General features: G+C 43.2%; 1 protein-coding gene across 1 annotated transcript in view; it reads right to left on the bottom strand.

Moving 5' to 3' along the window:
* Positions 1-6,122: 6,122 nt before the first annotated feature.
* LOC139908252 (actin-binding protein WASF3) overlaps positions 6,123-22,500 on the bottom strand; it is a 44,789-nt gene continuing 28,411 nt past the window's right edge. The window contains exons 4-11 of the mRNA XM_078291580.1: positions 17,363-17,516; positions 16,115-16,232; positions 13,938-14,006; positions 12,253-12,297; positions 10,693-10,826; positions 8,798-9,100; positions 7,438-7,865; positions 6,123-6,280 (exon numbers count right to left, since the gene is read on the bottom strand). Of these exons, the coding sequence (XP_078147706.1) occupies positions 6,123-6,280; positions 7,438-7,865; positions 8,798-9,100; positions 10,693-10,826; positions 12,253-12,297; positions 13,938-14,006; positions 16,115-16,232; positions 17,363-17,516 (1,409 nt within the window). The remainder of the gene's footprint in view (positions 6,281-7,437; positions 7,866-8,797; positions 9,101-10,692; positions 10,827-12,252; positions 12,298-13,937; positions 14,007-16,114; positions 16,233-17,362; positions 17,517-22,500) is intronic.

Raw genomic sequence — 22,500 nt, 5'->3', positions numbered from 1 at the left:
CGACAGCCGCAGAATCAGACACATCACTTAGAACGTCAGATAAATCAAGCGCACCTCGTTATTTAAGTGCTTAAACGGCGTCCAGCTGAAGAGCTTGATTCCAAAATTAGACACTGAGCGTTTAAAAAAAAAAAAAAAGATGACATCTATTCATGCACAATCACTACTGGCAGGAAAGTAGAGCTTGAGAAATGTTGCTCGGCTATTTAAAGCCAAAATGTGAAACCTGAATCTGTATTTTTCAAACTGAAACACTCACTAATGCACTTTGGGTAACAATTATTCCAAAATAAAGACAGGATATACATAATTTTGGAATTAATCCCCCAGTTGCTATTTTTTGCTCGTGTACCAGCCATGTTATGCCTCCGTTTCCTTCATAATATCGAGGTGTGTGTGTGTGTGTGCTGTTTTTTTGTATTTTCCAGTGACCTCTCCCTCTCTCTGCTGTGTCACCATCTGTGTCACAAAATGACTCTTTTCTCCCAAACAGCCCCCCGCAGTTCCTCTTCCTCCTCCTCCTCCTCCTCCACACTCCCCTCCCTCCAAATCAAAATGGCCTCCCTGGCTCCTGCCAAGGCCCGGAGCAGCGGGAGCGGAACGAGCCGTGTCGACACCGGCGGGTGTGTCACCGCACGGGGGGGGAGGGGGGGGGAGGACGCATGTAGTGACGCTCGTCCGGTGAAAGTAACAGTTATGAAATGATGACTGACGCTGCTGATTAAATGTCGCCGCTTCGTAAGTGAGGAGGGTTGTGCGGTTTTTTCTTCTATGGGGAAATCTAAATACTAATTGCTGCCTTTTTATTGGAAATGACACGACAAAATATCTCAGATGGGAGGTTCCCACTTGATAACTTCCTCTAACATCCGAGCCAGGTTCCTACAGGCAGTCTCTCTGGTTTAATAACAAAAAGAGAAAGTCACATCACATCCTGTGTATTGGTAAAAGACTAATTACTGCAAAGGAATGATGCTCTAAAAACATAGCTACTTTTTAAAGCTACACTTGGAAATTTTGAACTTAAATACTCAGAATTCCTGTGCGGTGAGGTCAGTAAACGTCTCACAGCTCGCACGGTCTGCGATGCTTTAAAGGAAAGCAAAGAGATGAGAGAGGAGAAGATCTAACGCTGGTGAGTCCAGCTTTCTCTGCTCACTGCTTTAGGAGACAGATTGGATTTCACTCTTGAGGTTTGGATTCGTCACTTTCTGTGGGCGGAGAAGTGACCAAACCAACACCAGAGTTTCATTTGGGCAGATAGGGAGAATCTACAGCGTCTCAATCAGTGCAGACGGGACGCTCTTCTCTATTGAAGCCCCACTTTGTGATTCAGGTTGATAAGACAGGTGTATTTTTACATAATATTCTTGCATAGTGCAGCTTTAAAATACATAAATCTCTTGGATTTACAATGTGTGAATTGCAAAAATACACTATTGAAAGTATATAATTTTTAACTTGTTTGAGCATCTAGTTTGGGACAATGCACACCTGTGTTACTTTTCAAAACTGCGTGTGTTAATAACAACCGTCACACAACAAATGTTAGGAGTTCACATATTATTATCATGGTGTGTAGGACAGTGTGATCAGACTAAATGAGCATGAAGAAGAAGTCTCTCTTATAGCTATAAATCAGAGAAGAAAGGAGAACGTTTACAGCCTGTTTCATTGATAATAAACATGAACCTGATTTTGTGAAATCCTACAATCAGATGAGAAGTTTCTTCAAGACGCTGACCCCTGACCCCTGACCTCCCTGTTCCAGCTGCTGTTTCCCTATGTGGATCAACAGGGAAAAGTACCACATCATTATGATTAAATGCACTCTTATCCCCCAGAAATTCATCATACAGCAGGTACGGCCACCATTTTACATATTTTACAGTTCATTCTCTTTGTTGTACATTGGTGTGACATCACAGATTAGGGGGCGGGACAAACACAGAATAAATACATATTTGAGTGATGAAATTCAGTTAGTATTTCCTTTTAACTCATCATGATCAGCCTCATCCTGAAGTATGTGCAGAAGAGAAGAAAAACACATTTTTATGAGTAATACAGGAAAAACCAATGAAAGAAGAAAGGAGGAGAAATATCATTTTGTTCACTGTTTATTGTCTATAGTTACATGCATACTTGCTTACAGTTGATTTTTAGTGTGCAATACACAGTTTTGTTTTGTTTCATTGTCTAGGTTATATTACCCCAAATGTATTTTACTTTACAGGCTGCCTTACCAAAAGTCTATACAACATGTTTCATTTTTCACATTTTCAACACATAAGTACTCATACAAGCCAGTAGCCATAGATACACAAGGTTTGGTTGATTTGAATCGCGGTGCCTCTGGTTCCCGTGTTCAAAACATACAAGACTCGGTTGCGTTTTGCTTCTCACATTTAGCGATTGTACACAAGCATCTCCAGATCTGGACAGCCTGACAGGACCGGTGTGTTCCCGGCACATCCAACCGGACGGGACGTGTCGGGTTTCCGAGTCACGACTGCGTTGCGTTTGAATTTTGGCGTCTCTACGCTCTGAAACGGTTACATTCGAGGACGCTGAAAGATCATGATCAGATCGTGCTCGGATCCAAAAATGCAGGACAGGTTTCAGGACTCTGTATATCTATGGCTCTTGCAACAACAAAACCATAGGATAAACAATCAGACCCGGGTCAATATTTTTTTTTCCCAGATTCTACTTTCCCAACTTATTTACTGTTACTATTCGAATGGTTTTCCCAGTAAATCTGGACCCAGGTCAGCGACAAATGCACATTCCAGCTGTTCTTATGTACTTTTTGCTTCAGTAAAAACACCGTCCGTAAACGCAGGTCTTGGAGCAGTTCCCCTAAAATCCTACACCGAACCACCAGGGAGAAAGACGCAGAACCGATCGGTCAGCTATTCCTTTGTCCAGTTGAAAGTGTTTTCTCCGACAGAGTGCAGCTACTGAGTGATCCGCTCCCTCAGACTATCCTGTGGTGTTTATATACAACAAACAATAAAATAACTACTTTCCAACCCTATCTCTCTCAAAGGTCTCCGTCTTAACACTGATGAACCTGTGCAACAACTACGCAGTCAAAACAGTCTCTGATATTTCACAGACATCTGCCGTTAGTTTTGTTGTTTTTGTCTCCGAGGTTATTTTGAATCAATTTTGAATCAAGCGCACCTCAAGCACCCATCAAGATAAGCCAAATTTTCTCTGAACCATAAATTGACTGTTTTCCATTGCTGTTTTCAATATCAACCATGTTAAAAACCGCTATCCTCCTCCATGGTTGTTGCTGAGTACCTTGTGATTATATGCCAGCTGATTACTAGAATGGTGGCGATCTCACCATGTTGATGTTCTGTGCAGGAAATTTAACAGTTTTAAAGGAAGGACAGACATAGCCTAGCGTTTCTGGCATTTCTAGCGATGGGACTGGATTTTCTATAATATCAGACACCATTCCAAGTGCATGTTGTGCCCAGGTCTTCATCACAAGGAGATCAAACACTCTAGAGTCACCGAGTGAACACAGAAAGACAAATAAAAGCCACCGGCGAAGTCTAAAACTGAAACCATATCAGTGAGTATCATTAAAATCAAAGTAGGCAACTGTGTCTGGTTGTACGCTGCTACGACAAAGAACTGTCATTTTTCGGAGAGCCGAGGCCACGAGACTGATGTGTAGCACTACACTTCCCAGAATGCTTCGCTGCCAAGTTACAGCACCGGTAAAATGGGCTTCTAAAATCATTGTTGCTCTAAAAAAATAGAAACAGAAACTGACTTTTAAAGTACTAAGAAATGTATAAATGCAACATCAAAGGATGAATCCTGTTTTTTCATGTGATATTCAGATGATTTTGAGTAGAATAAGAACCAGGTGAAACTGGTAAAAAACACAGGAAGGATCCTTTAACAACTGACTTCTCTGACGAGGGTTAAACTGTTTTATCTGGTACGTCACTCCTGGTCTTGAGTATAGAAAATCCGCTCGACTAAAATGAGATGAAATCATAGTGAACAACTCACTGCAGCACATTTGAAAAGTAAAACCACATTATAAAAACACTACAGTCCATTCAGCTCATACTGAGGATTAGCCAAACCTATACTGAAAAGAGATAGATAATATATATTACTGTTGCAATTCTCTTAAACTTATGTATTTATAATCCCGGGGCTACGTTCACAACGCCTCCAAAGATAGCGGTGCTGATCCAGGGTCAGAGCCCGCTGTTGGGAGTGATTAAGGTCGTATGAACGAGCGGATTTAACCTTTGACCCCGGATCAGGAGGATGAGTTGTGTGAGTGCGGCCCTGGTGCGGTTAAGTGGAAGCGTTTATATAAGACCAATACCACAGCACACAGTCACTGGCTGAAATGTTAGGCTTCAAGTTATGAATGACTAAATAAAAAAAATAAAAAAAGAACAAACATACCCACATAATGGCATAAGCTCGCTTGCTTTATTGTTCGATGCTGCGATGAGGAGGCTGAATGATGAGTGTTGTCGCTAAACTCCGACTAGGCTGGTGGCGCTTGTTTTCCCAAACCAGCGTTAGCCTGGGTGGGTGGCGTCTTTTATCACAGTTTGACCTATTACATTACCTCAAAAGAACTACTGTATATCACAATGTATGGGTATGAGCTAAAGGGCTACACCGGCATTTTGGGAGTTTGGGCAATTGGTCACCTGACTCAATATCTGATGATAGGTTTGGCACCAAAATCTTCTCTGCGTGCATGCTAACGCTTTAGCATACAGCATGTTGAGTAATCGTAGGCGACTAGCATTATCCAAAGTACGAAGAAATACCTTTTATTAATCCAAAGTTGGTATTGTTTTTTATTCTATAGCCTGTAGATTCATAACTGAAAACAAAATCTAAACTTCATCATTAGTGAAGTCCATTACAAATCAACAGCGCAAAAACTTTAGCTGTCTGGCTAATTTTGTTTACTACTTGTGTAAACAAAACAAGTTACACTCGAAGTCTCTTCTGCCATTGAAAATAGTTCCAAAGACTGCATTTTTTGGTGACGTTTTATGTCAACTTTACCAAACCTTTAAACCTACCTGACATGTTCAGACTCAGAAGTTCTCATTTCCTCACTTTTAAGATGACGCTAGTCGCCTACAATCACTTAACATGCTGTATGCTAAAGCGTTAGCATGCGCATCGGACAGAGCTTTCTACCGGAGACAGAGATGATTTCGGTGCCAATCCTCTCATCACATATCGGGCATGGTGACCGACGGGCCAAAACTCCCAAAAAGTCGGTGCAGTCCTTTAAGTAGGGCGCGCGTGTTTCGTAAACAGGCGCGGCCCTGCAGAACAGACTTATCCCCTAAGAACTTTTGTCTTTCCCTGATTTTCCTGACTTGTTTTCATAAATTCTTTCTCAGCATTTGGCAGATAAGTTAAGATTGCACTATAATTAGTTTTTTAACTTGTGCTATACCATGTGTTTTGTAAACACATTCCCCCGTACCCACTAGGGGCCCACCTACCTACAGTTTGTGCCATGAGAGCCTGTAATATTGCTAGTCATTATCGTTCAAATACGCAGAGAGGGAGGACTGGGCGTGTTTGTTTTACACTGCTGAATGTTATTGTTTAAAAATGAGCGGACGGGGGCAGGGGGTGTTGAAATGAAGTGTGTGTACGTGTGTGTGCCTTTGTGTGTGTGTTTATTGCGCCATACCCCCTGGGTGGTTACACACGCACACACCTCTAGGGTCTGGGTTCTAGAATTAGCGTCGTCAGGGGCAACCGAGCAAGCTGAAATTACCCACCTGTTGCTATAGAAGCGCTCAATGTTCAGAGAGGCTGTCACATGGGAGCGATGAATAGTGTGTGTGTGTGTGTGTGTGTGTGTGTGTGTGTGCGCATTTGTGCATGTATGTATGTATGCTTTTATTTAAGCTTTTTTCTTTAATTAAAATGTTAATGATGAATATTAGAACAAACTTGACCCCTTCAGTTTCACCCCAACATCATTCAACAACGTTCCTCCCCTCTCTCATCCCCTGTTACCACCCCTCATCACCCTCCAGCCCATAATACCCCTATCTCTCTCTCTCTTTCTCTTTCTCTCTTTTTCTTTTTTAGTCGGACCACTCGTTTTCGTCGAGCTCCGAGTCGTCGTCGGACTCGCTGTACTCCACGGCGATGCGGCGCGACAGGATGGTGGCCACGTCGTTGCCCACCGGCTCCCTCTTCGCCTCCTGCTCCCGCTGCTCCTGCACCTTCCTCAGCTGGATACCTGGAGGGAGGAGGGAGGAGGGAGGGAGGGAGGGGTCAGGCGTTATGTTCCATATGGTCAATATGGCTTGGATAAATTTCAGGGTTTCATTCCAAAATGCTACGTATTTGCTTTGCAGTGAACAAAGGTCTTAAGATGACTCAGAACTTGAATAATCTGCAACATTTTCACATTAAAAAAATGTCTGTTTTGCTACTCTTCATCGCCGATTCATATAACACAACAGTGATTCAACCTACATCCAGTTCATGAAAGCTTTCACATTTGTTGTTCTAAACACCCAGTGTCTGGTAGCTCTTTCCTGGGAGAAATCCTCCAGGGAAAGTACTTCACAAACCCCAAGAAATGGGGCCAAGAAGTGTGTGTGTGTGTGTGTCTGCACCTGCATGTACTGTACCATCCATGAGGGGATACCCAAATTCTTCAGCAAATATAAACCTTTATTATAACATAAACCTATATTTTTTAGAGAAAATGTATAGGAAACTTTACAGTAAATGAGTTTCACACATAATAATATGGTATTATTCCAGATATTAAACTATACTGTAAATCCACTATTCAACTATTCGGAAGATTTAATTATTGAACAATTATTGAATTATTATTTAACTGTTTAATACTACTGCACCATAAAACATTTATCTCCTGAGAGAAATACTGTTGGTACAGAAGTAGAGAACAAACCATTTAACAGCATTTACACTCAATAAAAAGTTTGGACACACGCATTTTTCTTTATTTTTACTATTTTCCGCATTTTAGAATAACAGTAAAGACATCAAAACTACGAAATAACACAAATGGAATTATGCAGTGACCAAAAAAGTGTTAAACGAATCAAAACTATCTTATATTTTAGATTCTTTAAAGTAGCCGTCCTTTGCCTTGATGGAAAGTCAAAAGGCTTTGGAAAGAAATTCATACATAGGATCAACTTCACTGTTTATATTTGTCTAAGAAACAAATTTCAAGCATTGAAGCAGAAGCCTTTAGATCAAAATGGCTTTAAGAGAATGAAAAACAGAACCAGAAGAATCAGGTGGGTCCAAACTTTTGACTGGTAGTGTATATTTTGTTTTGTTCATATTAAATCTAGCTTAGTCTTGACCTTTAAAACATACTAAACACACACACACACACACACTCCCCCTCACCTCTACGTATGGCGGCCAGCAGGTCTGAGCGGGCGTCGCTCATGGGGATCATCCCCAGCATGGTGGACTTCCTGGCCGGAGCCGGGCCGTCGGCGGCCGCCTGGCCCACGGCGGCGTGCGCCGGGGAGGGGTGAGCCTGGTGGCCGGGGGGGACGCCGGGGGGAGGAGGCGGGGGAGCGGCGGGGGGAGCGCCCGAGGGGGGGTGGGAGGGGGAGGGCACGTAGTTGGCCGGGGGAGGAGGAGGGGAGGGGGAGTAGGGGCGGGACAGGGCGGAGGAGGTGGGGGGGACGGCGGAGGCGGCGGAGGAAGAGGAGGAGGAAGGGGGGGCGGAGGTGGAGTCGAAGGCGGTCTGGGCGGAGGGGATGGTCGGGGGAGGAGGGGGAGGGGCGGGGGGGATGTAGTATTCTGGGATGGTGGAGGGCTGGCTGCTGGGAGAGAGGGGGGGGGGGAGGGAGGGGAGGTGAAATTAACTTTGTATCACATAAATCTGTCACCATATGAAACCATATTACTGGTGTACAAGATTATTATAGTTAACACTAGAGAGGCCAACGGACAGAGGGCCAACAAGTCCTAAAATGCAAAATCTAAAATGGTCTAGGAAAAGCCATGGAGGGACATTTTGAAAGCTTAAATATTCCCATTCTAATATTCACAACAGCAATTAATTGGCAGTTTGGAACTTTCTGGTGATAACATGATGTTCACATTTTAGTCATGCAGCCAACAGTCATATCCAGAGCAACTTCCAATGAGTGAGCAGGTATTGGGGTTCAGTGTCTTACTTAAGGGCCCTTCAGCAGGTCAGATGGCTGTTGCGGGGCTCAAACTTGTGAGCACTTGCTGCAGTAGAGAAGAGCGTCCCATCCCCACTAATTGAGATGTCATTTGAGTCGCCCTATTTGCCCAAATGAAATTATGGTGTCTGGTATGGAAGCTGGTGGGAAATCTTCTCTGGCACAGGACGTGATGAATCAAAACTTGAGAGCGAAATACACAACTTGCTCCTAAACAGCAGCGAGTCTGGAGAAAATGTTTTTTCAGTAGATCATTAGATCATTTGCCCCTCTTGTCCTTCAGGAATCCTTTGGTATAAAGTAATTACAGACCGGCCGGGTTGGTAAACATGAGCGTGCTGTGCAGTCATGTTACATGATTTCCTCAAAATTCAAACAGTTACCTCTCACTGCTATTTGGGGCCGCAAATATATAACAATTTCAAAGTGTAGCTTTAAGTTTAAGGTTAATGAAAAAGCAGCAGGATGGTGTAGTGAGTAGGCAGACTGCTGAAGAGTCCTTGAGAAAGACACTGAATCCCGATATTCGTAGATAAAAACGAATCTAAATGCAGTAAACGCACCTGTGTCCGGCCCGGTACTCCTTAACCGACTGCTGCCTCGGCCCGTTAACCGTTGGGTCTCCGCCGGCCTGGGGCCCGTGTCCCGACGGGGCCCTGCCCAGGGACGCCACGTGCCGCCCCCCCGGCGCGGCCGCCCCGGGCGCCAGGGGCTGGGTGGCCGGCCGGAGGCCCCGGTCCAGACTCTGGGTCTGGGCGGCGGCGCTGAGGTGCTCCCTGGTGTGGTGGTCGGGGGGGTGGGCGGCGCTGGGGGCCTGGGTGGAGGGGTGGTTGGGACTGGCCGGGTAGGAGTCCGACGCCACTGACCTGATGGAGGGAACGGGAGCGGCTGATTGGTTGGTTGAAATGCAGGCAGGCGGATTAGATAGAAAAGACTAGGAAAGGTTTCTTCTATTTTTATTGCTAATGAGGCTTTTCTTTGTTATCATTGAGGGTCAAAGGTTGGGGGTTGTCATTTTTATTTATCGTTTTCATTTAATGTTTCATAATGTGGGTGTTATGAAGCCCTTCGAGACTATAACTGTGACGGCTGTACAAATGAACTTGACTTAACTTGACTAAATAGAATTCATAGATACAGTATATAGACAGGCATATAGCCATACAGCCAAACAGTTAGTTAGATAGATAGATAGATAGATAGATAGATAGATAGATAGATAGATAGATAGATAGCACTTGTCGGTATTAGTGCATGGGGCTAGTTATCCAATAGACGTACAGCAGTGTTTTAGTGTCACATGATTTTCAGAATTTTCCGCCCTGCTAAGAATAAAATTCTGGATGAAAATCAATCTTTGTAATTTTTGACATGAACTTGTCAAATTCACAGATATTCAATATCGGTAAAAACTATCGGCCATTGGCGACTTGGCATTGGCCTTCAAAAACCCATATCAGTGAATCAGTGATATCAGTTACTGTATATCTGTAAGTGACAACAGTAAGTAAATCCATGCATGTAAGTAATCCACACCCTTTCCCATACTTCCCACTCTTACTGTCTACCTAGCGTGTTACAACTGTCGGCAGGATATATTTACATAGCCCCACAATTGTTTTTATTTAATTGCTTTTTATTGTTTTAATATTTTTCATCATGTTTTTATTGCTTATTTTATATTCTACTTATGTGGTTATATTCTGTTCTCTGTTCGCTGTGGTGAGCTCATTTTCCCCGCAGGGAACAATAAAGTTTCATCTTATCTCTTCTTATCTCAGACCGGCTCAGCTGTGCAACACTGAGCCCATCCAATATAAATTGATATGCTTTGATTTGCCTTCTCCAAAAGAGGGCAGCATACACCTGATTACAGCACCGCACCAGACTGTAGCTTGGGTGTGTTCGTCATCATATGTGTGAGTGTGAAGGATTACATGTGTGTGTATGTTGATTTATATGTGGATGCATAAATGTGTTTTTGTGAGTGTGGTGTGTGTGTGTTTGTATACCTTTATCCGACAGTATTTGCAAATACTATTTATAGTTTGTTTAGACTATCATAGGAAAGTATTTGAAAGTAAATTTATACATTTCATTACACTACCTGAACGATGCTGATGCAGTAAACTTCACCCACAAACACCAATGCTAAGAATCAGTTGCAAACATTATCTGACCCAGGTGTGTGTGTGTGTGTGTGTGTGTGTGTGTATTCAGCCTCTGATGCTAAGTATGGTTGTCCCTGGGCCCTGGGGGAGAGATTACTAAACATATAAACAGTGATAACATCAGTGTGTGTGTGTGTGTGTGTGTGTGTGTGTGTGTTGTCAGGCTAGATTGTGACAAGGTAACCAGTCCCTGGAGAAAAAAAAAACCTCAGTGTACACAGGAGAGGGACAGAGACAGGTGGTGTGTGTGTGTGTGTGTGTGTGTGTGTGTGTGTGTGTGTGTGCACCTGCTATCAGGGGACAGGGAGCCTTCGGAGGACATGCCGTGGTAGGGAGAGGGGGTGAGCCGGGCGTCTGGTCTGAACTCTTTGTCGTAGGCCAGGACGTTCCACTCCTGACGCCGGTTACGAGCCTTACGCACCTTCAGAGGAAAAACAGTGCAAAGGGTTTTGTTTTTTTTCACTGCTGTCACAGAAAAAAACATACATGTATCTGCAACTTTGGTGATTTTTTCCCACGGTATTGTGGGAATCAAAGGGCAAATTCAGATGATGTGATTAGTTTGTCAGGCATCAGACACACTCCTCTATACCTGTCAAATCTATCAAAACTCTATCAAACTTCATCAGGTTTACAACATTTGAGAAAGTCATTTTCTGTTGTCTATTGATCAGTATCTGCTTAATTAAAGGATGCTGTAGTATTGTAACAATTCAGCCCGAAATGAATGGCTCCGGTGCTCCATGCTAACTCTTTAGCATACACTATGTTGAGTGACAGTAGGCTCCATGCTAACTCTTTAACATACACTATGTTGAGTGACAGTAGGCTCCATGCTAACTCTTTAGCATACACTATGTTGAGTGATTGTAAGCTACTAGCATTATCTCAAAAGTGAGGAAATGAGAACTTGGGAGCAGCTGTAAATTTAAGTAATCTTAAATGGCGTATGGATGGCAGTCTGGCAGAAGGAGATTGTGAAGGAGATTGATAAAATTTACATGAAATATGATACAATAATAACATTATTTTCTGAACTACCAGGGACTACTTTCCCTGTTTCCAAGGCAGGAAGTGAAGCTCCCTATTTTTACACCATTTTGATTACATCAAAGGGGTTTTTGTAGTGCTTCAGCCGCCTTGTTCTTTCCAAGTGAGCAGAATCAGGTTTGCTGGAACATAAACAACTGTGATTTGGTCGATCATATGTTTGTATAACTATATGGGGGTTCCTTTCAAGGTTTCAATGTACAAAACAATCTAAACTTGTGCAACTGTGGACATGAAATACCTTTCATTTCCCTGTCACACATTTCAGCCACACTCAACTTATCCCTGATACGTTTTATTCTCTGTCATTTGGAGTGAACGTCACACTAAACTCTTTAAAATTAGACTCAAGACCTTTTCTGGATATTTAGTAGGCTAGTTAGTCTTCAATTCGGTACAGATATAATCCACAAAGCAGCACTTATTACAACAAAATTTCAATTTTTAGAATTGGTTTGCCTGTTACTCCCACTGTCTTCCAATCAAAATGCACTGCAGAGGGCAGTAGCTGAAGTTGTGAATTTTAATGTAACAAACTAATGACATCATTTGTCAACAAGCAAGACGAAGCAGATTTTTGCCAATTCTGCACTTTTAACCACAATAGCACAGAAAAAAAACTGTACACCCTTCAAATTATTCAGAAAAGAACGTGTTGGGAAATCATTATCATGTTTCGAATAATCACAGAAAAAAATCCATGAAATCTTGGAGGGAGAGCTCAATGGGATTAAAATTGAATGTGCACTTGTCAGAAAAATGTGGAATATAATATCTTTGTGTCGATCCTGACCGACCTTCTTCACCTCCCTGCCCGGGTCCTCAACCTGCCTCTGCTGCTCCTAGGAGGGAGAGAGAGAGAGAGGGAGAGAGGGAGAGAGAGAGAGAGAGAGAGAGAGAGAGGAGTAGAGAGAGAATTAGTCATTGATTATTGATCTCTATGGTGCAGAGGGAAAGAACCCACCACCAGCTCCTTCACCATGGGGCAAAGTGTTAACACCAAGCCACACACACACACACTCACACACACTATTCTACTCACTACTCACTCAGTTGGCACGCCAACACAAACTAGTAGACAGTGGACAAATACCCAAACTTCCAGGTACACAGGACACGAACTGAACCAAACCAAACCAAACCAAACCAAACCAAACCAAACCAAAACAAAACAAACCAAACCAAACACAGAAGGTTAGAAGAGAGGGTGAGGTGACAAGCCACACAACGTGACACACACTGACGCAAACAGAAGGGACTGTGTGTGTGTGTGTGTGTTTGTATCTCTGTCAATATGTTTATCTTTCTTGTCTTCCTGTAAGGGCTTTCAGGTGACATAACACACCCTCTGGCGGCCATACTGGAGGTCCTCTTGGACAACAGTGGCTGTGAACAGCTGATTGCGTTTCTAAACTTATAACTTGGTCGTGTCAACAAAATTCAGTCAAAATGGTTAAAGTGGCATTAAGCGATCTATGACTTTTATTGGCCTCGATCAGAAGTAGGTAAAATAATGCAAAATACTGTAATAACAATACTGCTTTGTCATTTGCTTTTTGGCTTGAGGACAAAATTTCTTGCCACGCCGGTTGCTTGCTCATAACACCGTCCTCCATTGCTGAACAGTTGAAAATGTGAGTAGGTGCGGGTGGGGAGTTTTTGTTCCAAAACAGAGGAAAGTGAGATTTGAGCACTAGAAATCTCAGCACCGGGCAATGGGAAAGTAAAAATCGTACTTATTACACCTTTAATATCTGTGCTGTTTTGAGGAAACTGATCATTTTGCCACTGATACATCTGATTGATTTTGTGTTTAGATAAGCTAGCTAACCACAGTATCTGGTCAGCTAACCATCACTGCTGCACACTAGCTGGCATACTATATCTAGTAGAAACTAGCATGTTATTAATATCGCTTGAAAATTTAGCTGGCTAGCTAGCTAACAATGCCAAAATTAGTTAGGGTTATAGGCTTATAGGCTAAAGACAAGACAGTTTACTGTGTCACAGCCGCAACAAATCTACCTTGACAGACTAGTCACTTTATTTTAACGTTACTGAATTGACCTACAGCCACACCGCAACAATCTTTTTGGTTGTTATACATTTATTCATTACTTGAGCACAGCCATTTCAAAACTGGACCTCCATGATGGTGCCAGCGGTGGCTGCTAGGTGATTTGGGACGCAAATGCAAAGCCTCAGTATGCGTGACTCTGTGTCTGCATGTTTTTTCCTTTATGTCTCTTCATCTGTCTTTATCTGTGTGTGTTTGTCTCTATGTCTTTCTCTGTCTCTGTACTTACCTGTGTGTCTCCTTTGTGTGCCTCAAATTATGCATAGTACGCCTGCTTCTGTATCTGTACTGTATATCTTCTGTGTCAGGTGTGTGTGTGTGTGTGTGTGTGTGTGTGTGTGTTAGGGGGTGCAGGGGTAAGGTGGGAGGCAGGAGGGAGCAGGGATGGGGTGGGGTTTGTCTTACGGAGATGGAAAGGGGGCTCCTGGGTGGGGCCTGTCTGGAGTGGGGCCTGTCAGGGTGGGCCGGACAGCTCTATGGAAACATGGGAGAAAGACAAGCTGATGGGTTAGACCGAGCAGAGGAGGAGGAGGAGGAGGAGGAAGAGGAGGAAGAAAAGTGGTGTTTGTCTCGGAATTGGCCGCGCAATCTCACGGAATCAGAAGGAGGAGGAAGAGGAAGGGGAGGAGAGAGAGGAAGAAGAGGGGGAGGAGGAAGAGGAGGAGGAGGAGCTGTCCCCCTTGCAGTTGAGCTTCCAGAGGGATTCAAACCTGTGATTTCCCAGTAAAGGGACATCGTCTCTAATCAACAAGTGGTACAAAGAGTAAAAAAAAAAAGAATAATAAAAACTATATTTCTATATCACTCTCAACAAAGATGCAGGAGTAGTCTTAGTAGTAGTAAAATAAAATGGAAAAAGGGGGGGGGTCTTTGAAGGACAGGGAGGAAGACTTTAGAGAGCGCTCTATATTTTACTTTATATCTAGTGGGTTTCTATTCTAGCGAGTTTCCGGCGGGTTCGTGGGAGGGAACAGAGAAATATGAGGCAGCTTTGAGAACATTGCAAAATTAAGACAAAAATATTGAACAGTGCAGCAAACACATACAGCAGCAGTTGTTCAGGGGTTTCAAATATGATTGATCGAGCTGAGTGAGGTGTACCATTTCACAGCAAATTTGGATCAAAGGGTTTGTTTTAAAGGGGAATAGCACTGAATTTTAAGCTTTGAAATATTTAATTCTCTATGCCAGTTCAGTCTGCATTAATAAACACATTAGTGAACATTCACAACAGCTCTATACAGAATGAAGTAGAAAAGATAGGTCTGTCAAAAACAGTGCAACATTTTAGTATAAAAGTTTTGAGTTTTGTTTATTTATTTCTAGCGTTGTAGACTTGATGACTTTGGTTCACATTGGGCCACGGCTCATGAGAAATAAGGGTAAGCCTTCCTTTTACTACCTAAGCACAAGGTATTTACCTGATAAAGACCAGGTATTTGTAAATATGTGTTAAGACTACTACGTTACCAAGTAATTATAGCTGTAACTAAGTAGGTAAATACTTGAATTACTTAAAAAATCTCTAGTAGTCAGTTCAAGTAAGTACATTGTTGTCACATGTTGGATATAGACCTTGACACTAACATTGTATGAGTCCACAAATCAGGTCTGATATCCAGACTGCATCATTTTGGCATAAAAGATTTTAATCTTGGTTCTTTGATTTCTAGGTTTGTACTGACATCTGCTCTTACAAAAAGTGCTCAACTGACAAAACACTTTTACAAACTGGATCCTCAATGTTTTAGGAAAGAAAGAAAAGAAGTATTTTTTTCTTCAACATATATGTATATAATCGAAAATATAGACTGGGCTTCCCAAGGACAAAAGAATAAAGCTACCATCATACCTAGTACTACAACTATTAAATAAAATCTTATCTTTTAAGATACTGAATTAAGATATATATGTACAGTACAGTGGTTACACACTGTCATCCTACTTACTGATAGCTATATTACTACACTATAGATTGGACTGTTATACATATATATTATATTAAAGATATAATATCCTATCTATCTTGATCTCGTGATACTATTTCCTTGATGTGAATGCGGCTTAACACATGTAAATTGTTAAAATAAGTTATTTATTATTATTTATAAGTATTCCCCTTTAAATCTAGTCAGGTCGTTGCTGTGTTGCGGTGAAGAACATGCCTGACCAACTGCTGCTGTATCAATAAGCAATTACATAAGAAAGCAAAGCTAAATGGTGACTGAGCACAGTAAGATATACAGGCTGAGGAATGCAGGAAATAAAAATAATAGCATAAAAAGACACAACTAGGCAGGGAGAGAACAGATTAGCAAATTAAAGCAGAAGATGAATTTGGTTGACCTTTGTTTCACACACATTTCTTTCGCAAACACACTCCCTCACACACACACACACACACACACACACACCAACTCCCCCGACACACACCCACACAGACTCCACCAACACACACCAACACACACACACACACCGACCAGCCCAACAGACACACTATTCCTTCGACACACAAACACACACACACCCTTAAGCCCCACCTCCCACACACACCCCAGCTCCCCCGACACACACTCCCCTACCTTCTGCCGTCTCTTCTCCTTGCGTTTGTCCTCGGTAGCCTGCAGCATCTTCTCCTTCCACAGGTTGAAGAAGTAGGAGGGGTCGGTGTAGAACTTCAGCGCATCCTTCTTGTCGTCCCTGGATGGAGGGATGAGAGGGAGGGGAGGATGGAAAAATATACAATATATAAGAGAAACAAAGTGGTTTGATCGGACGGAGGGAGATAAGGAAATTGAAAGACGGAGCGATGGAAGAGACGGGAGGGATGGAAGGTAGAAGGAATTTTTGAGTTGAAGGAAGGAGGGATGGAGAGAGATGGAGAGAACATGAGGGAGTGAGGGAGTAGAAGCAGCAGAAGTAGAATGAAGAAGAAAGAAACGAGAAAGTATATGGAAAACATATGAGATACAAAGTGCCATACAAATTTATACATAGCTGACAGACTCATTTCTATACTTAAAAAAAAAAAATTGGTTGTTTATGTTTCAACAACAACAGGGCTGGAGACGGGTTAGTTAATAAATTAAAGACCAATAGGAGTACATTTAAAGGGGGAGGTTTGTTGGGAATCCACCAATAGGGAATGAGAATACTCAAAATGGACAAAAAAAGAAACAAGCGTACTTAAAGGTGCTATGTGTAGTATTTTTAATCATCAATATATCATTGTCAAATTACTGTAATTGTAATACCTTGGTATAAGTGCTGTAAACAAATAAGACCATGGTTGAGATGATTGGTAGCTTCTATTGTTAATGCTAGTGTTTATCAAAATTAAAACCACGTTTCCCATAAACCCTGCTGCTTCCTGGCACAAAGAGGATCTTTTCTCTTTATCTTTACTGAAGAGGATCAACATGCTGCAAGTGATGTCTCCATCTTCCTTTCCCTCCTTCCACCCTCTGCTGCCAGAAACTCTTTCAGCTTTAGCTCCGTTTGCTCTGGAAGAACAGAACCTCTTCCTGCTTTGTGCCGTAAAGCGATCCAGCAGATTTCCCTCCAGATCCACCAGGTGGAGAAACAATGGAGGATGCAGAGTAGAGGCTGATAGAGGCTTCTGTGCGATGGTCTTGTTTGTTTACGCTAATTATACTCCTGCCTACAAATGAATATGGTAATGAATTATTGATGCTACACATAGCACCTTTAATTACTGACCAGTCAGGACCAATAAGAGCATGTTGAGCATTACAGGTTCATCACACATGGAATGAACCAAATAGATGCCTAAATTGACCAATAAGAAACGGGTCGGCTCAGCTACTGACCTATAGGGGCTGAGTATGTTGAGCGGCGGGGGTTTGTCACAGCGGTGGTACATCTCCACCACCGGGTTGGGGACGGAGGTCCTCGACACCACCTGCTGGTCCTGGATGGTACTGCTCTTGAAGGCCTTCCTCATGTTGATGTCCTGCAGGGAGACTGGGGCGAGAAGAGGAGGGAGAGAGAGGGAGTGAAGGGGTGAAGGAGGAAGAGAGAGAGAGAGAGAGAGAAGGAAGGCGGTCAGGAGGGAAGGAGAAGTAAAGGGTGGAAGTGAGGGAAGGAGAGAGGAAGAAGAGAGGAAAAGTAGGTAAGGGGAGAAGGTTGAGATGGAGGGTCAGAGGGAGAAAAGGGAGGAGAGAGAGGGAGGGATGGAGGAAGAGACGGAGGGTAGGAAGGAAAGAAGGAGAGGTAGAGGGTGGGAGTGATAGAAGGGGGAAGTGAGGAAAGGAGAGAGGAAGAGGAGAGGAAACGCAGGTAAGGTGAGAAGGTTGGGATGGAGAGAAGGAAGGAGGGGAAGGAGAAAAGGAGGGTAGGAAGGAAAGAGGGAGAGACGGAGTTTAATCTGAGGAAGCACCGGAAACCAATAATCTCATCTGTACTGATAGTAAACAACTTGTCCCGACAATTTAGCCAAATATTATTTTAATTACTCCTGAGGGAATCATCCACTCTGCAGCCTCAACCTCATCAGACCACATAATCCCTTCAAACAGCTGTTTTAACTCTTCAAGTGTCGGCTTAGCGGCTAAACCCTGGATGGATAGCGCTGCCCTCTGCCCTCTCTCTGCGCTCCCTGCTGCAAATTTTACACTAATGAATGAAGTCGGGATTTGCAGGAAGGAAGGAAGAGGGGTATGATCTCCGGTCAGCGCACAGAGCGGACTTAAGCCTCAAAATCAGCCAGGGCAGCGCTGTTTATCTGCAACAGTGCTTCTCAACCTTTTTGGCTTGTGACCCCTTCAAATTTAAGCGATGCCCCGTCAACGACAGTCAAAGCAAATCATGATTTTCCCTTGTCAGGTTGTTTCATTTGACATCCGAGAAGGCCTAGAGGTTGAAAACTATTCAGTATTTCACAAGAAAAAAGCAAAAATTTGAGGAAAAAACTGGAAAAATAGACATGATCATGAATTTGTTTGACAAAAATCTGTTTTTTTCTTATCCCATAAATCATCTCGAGACCCCCTAGAATTATCTTGTGACCCCCTAGGAGGTCCCGACCCCCAGGTTGAGAACCACAGACCTAGAAAGACTTGTGCTGCTGAAGTCAGAGTCCTCTACTTTCTGATAGAAAGGTCACTGAGCTTATGCTGCAGTGTAAAAAAATCATCGTTTCCTCTACAATGTTCAGTAGATCTGGAGGTAATTTTGGTTTCATGAGTTATATTTTCTCCTGGGCCTATTCCAGCTGGTGTTGCCGTTTCAGAATGGCTTTTATCTGGATGTTTATATCATGATATATGGGCGATTGGGCTGTCATTGCAAATGCAAATGTTATTTTACCGAGCAATAAAGCCAGATGATGCATTTTCATTGTATTTACATATTCTGAGCTGTGGGAGCAATTTTCCAGCTGATGAATGTGAAGGAAACGCTGCAGAAAACGGCAGGAATTGTGTTTTCTGTGTTATCGTTTTTCAGAACAAGGGGAATGAAGGAAATGAGATTTTAACAATTTGATAGTCTTTAATTTGATGTCTCTAGTGATGACTCCAAAAATGTGACTTAATCTTAAATGTCTTTAAAATATCCAGTGAGTAGAAGTGTTATAATTTTGTCAGCCAAGGATTTAAATTACCTTCTACTCTTTTAAAAGTACCATAACTTGTTTTGTTTGTAAATTGTTTGTGCTGTACATCGTTTTGTAAGAATCGGTGTCATTTCTTTCCCCAAATGGTGGATATCTCATTTTGGAATGAAACTCTTCGATTTCAATCCAGTATGTCGAGTCTGAGTCATGGTTGCTTAGCGACAACATTTAGCAGAGATGAAACAACAACTGCAAATCACCGGAGGCTTGAAACAGTCCCAGATCCCTCAATGCCACAACTTTGCGTTGTAAGGCTTTGACCCTGAGCTTGATGGGGGAGGGGGGGTTGTCGCAAGGCATTCTGGGAAACGTAAGAAATCACTAACTGAAGTAGAAGTAGACGAGGCAGGTTGTGGGGAAAGAAAAAAGAAAGAACATTGCTCTATCTCTACACCTTTAACTCCCTAGTAGAATACTGTTAGTGGTAAATTCCCAAACAGAGATATACACATTCATATAGTAAATAATTGCGACAAAAACCATCTGTTATATATGCACCGTGACATAAACACATGCATATGCACCCACACACACACACACACACATAAAGTGATAATAGGACAGCAGGGACAGATTAGTCTTAAGGCTTGTTGCATCAGCTTAACAACACAACGCATCTCACACACACACACACACACACACACTACAGCTGTAAGGGAGGTGTGTATGTATGTGTGCATGTGTGAGTACGTGCACATATGTGTGTGTGTGTGTGTGTGTGTGTGTGTGAACACTATTGCCATTGGATTTCAGTGAGACAGTACGAGAAGCCGTGAAATGTGCTGTAGGTATTCATAAAGACGCAGTGTGTGGGATTGTGAGATAATATGATTTGTGTAGCGTTATGGGAGCCTGGCAGTATTCGTGTGCGTGAGTGAGAGTGTGTGTGTGAGTGTGTGTGTGTGTGTGTGTGTGTGTGTGTGAGAACAAGAGAAAGAGAGAGAGAGAGGGAGAGAGACAAAATACAGCATGTATGTGTGTCAATCCCTTAACCCCAACAGAGATTTAACGCTAGTGCAACACTATCCAGGATCTACCAGATGGCTACACACACACACACGCGCACGCACACACACACACACACACACACACACTCAGTGCATATCAGTCCAATATATAACAGGGTTAAACCATGTCATTGCGACATATGTTCCTACCAGTGATTTACTTGACAAAAGCAGTGTGTGCACGCGCGATATCAACAGTGTCAGAGGAAAAGAGTCTGCACTCGGTTTGACCTCTGACCCTGGAAAGACTTATTCCTCAAAAACCAAAGAGCAATCAGTTGTTTGACCTGTATGCGTGTGTGTGTGTGTGTGTGTGTGTGTGTGTGTGTGTGTGTGTGCAGACTCTGCAGTCTGAGCACGCTGGTGTCTGAGATGTGTTTGATCGTTCCTTCCTAAGCCTCTGTCCCTCCGGCCAAATGAATAATCTACCAAACTAGCAGCTAATGCAACTTTCATTCAGACACATCTTCAAAGAGACCTCTAGCTCCCTCGCTCTCTCTCTCCCTCTCCCTCTCTCTCTTCAAGCATACTCTCTCTCTCTCTCTCTCTTTGAGCACAGATACACTCTCTCCCTTTTCTAAAATGCTCTCTCTCTCCTAGCATTCTCTCTCTATCTCTTTGATACACTCTCTCCCTTTTCTAAAATGCTCTCTCTCCTAGCATACTCTCTCTCTCCCTCTCTCTCTCCTTGCATACTCTCTCTCTCTCTTCTAGCATACTCTCTCTCTATCTCTCTCTCTCTCTTTGAGCAGAGATACACTCTCTCCCTTTTCTAAAATGCTCTCTCTCCTAGCATTCTCTCTCTATCTCCCTCTCTCTTTCTCTCTCTTTGAGCACAGATACACTCTCTCCCTTCTCTAAAATGCTCTCTCTCTACTAGCATTCTCTCTCTCTCTATCTCTCTCTCTTCTAGCATACAGTCTCTCTCTCTCTCTCTCTTTGAGCACAGATACACTCCCTTCCTTTTCTAAAATGCTCTCTCTCTCTGAGCATACTCTCTCTCTCTCTCTCTGTATCGCTCTCTCCTAGCATACTCTCTATCTCTCTCTCTCTCCCTTTTCTAACATGCTCTATCTCTCTCTCTCTCCTAGCATACTCTCTATCTCTCTCTCTCCCTTTTCTAACATGCTCTATCTCTCTTTCTCTCTCTTTGCATACTCAGTCTCTTCTAGTACTCTCCTTTTCTCTCTCCTTCTTCTCCCAATCTCTCCATCCTCTGCTCTATTTCTCTCTCTCTTGTCTCTCTCTAAATTAACATTCATCTTCCTCTCTATCTTCCTCTCTTCTCCCTCTCTTTCTACTGTATACAAATCTGTCTCTCCATCAGAATCACTCTCTCTCTCTTTTCCCCCACTCCATCTCTTCACTTCAACTCTGTTCCTTCACTTCTCCCTCTTTTTGCCTCATCTCCCAAATCTCTCTCATCCTTTCTTTCTTTCTTTCTTTCTTTCATTCTTTCTTTCTTTCTCTGCATGTCATAAAACATTCATGGCATCGCTCCTCCTGCCAGCTTGTCTGGAGCGGAGAGGGGGGATAAAGGAAGGAGAGGAGGGGTTAGACAGACAGAGTGAGGGATGAGAATGGGGGGAGGACGAAAAAGGAGAGCGAAGATATGGGATGAAGAAAGAAGAGAGCGTGTGTGCTAGCAGACAGAGACAAGAAGCTGGGAAGAAAGAAAGAAGGAAGAAAGATTTGCTCATGCGTAGGAGGAGGCATCGAGATGAAAGGATGAGGGGGAGGAGGAGAGGAAGAGAGGAGTGGGAGGAAGGGGAGCGGAGGAGGAAGAAGAAGAAGAAGAAGAGGAGGATGAGAAGGAGGGGTGCTGAGCTATTCCTTTTCATCTCCGTCTGTCTCGCTCTATCTATTGCTCTCTGTCTGGGTCTGCTGTGCTGCAGAATGACTAGGCAGTATCTGCAAAGAGAGAGGGAGGGAGAGGGAGAGAGAGACGGAGAGAGAGAGAGAGAGAGAGAAGAAAGGAGGGAGAGAGAGAAAGAGCAGGGGGGTGAAAAGAGGGAGGGAGGGGAGAGAGAAGAGAGAGAAAAAGGGAAGGAGGGAGAGGGAGTGAAAGAGAGAGGAGGGGAGGGAGGGAGAGAGAAATAAGAAAAGGGAGATAGAGGGTAAAAGAGAAAGAGGGAGGGAGGGAGTGAAGGGTGGGAGAGAAAGAAGAAGACAGAGGAAGGGGGAGGGAGAGAAAGATAAAGAGAGGGAGTGAGAGGAAAGGAAGGAAACAAAGCGAAGGAGAGGGAGGGAGATAAATGAGGAAGAAAGAGAGAAAAGCAGGAGAGAGAGAGAGAGAGAGAGATAAATAGATAGATAGCGGGGGGGA

This window comes from Centroberyx gerrardi, chromosome 23 (genome assembly GCF_048128805.1).
Source record: "Centroberyx gerrardi isolate f3 chromosome 23, fCenGer3.hap1.cur.20231027, whole genome shotgun sequence".
NCBI lineage: Eukaryota > Metazoa > Chordata > Actinopteri > Beryciformes > Berycidae > Centroberyx > Centroberyx gerrardi.
Note: the sequence above shows the minus strand (reverse complement) of the source record. Positions and strands in the feature narration are given on the sequence as shown.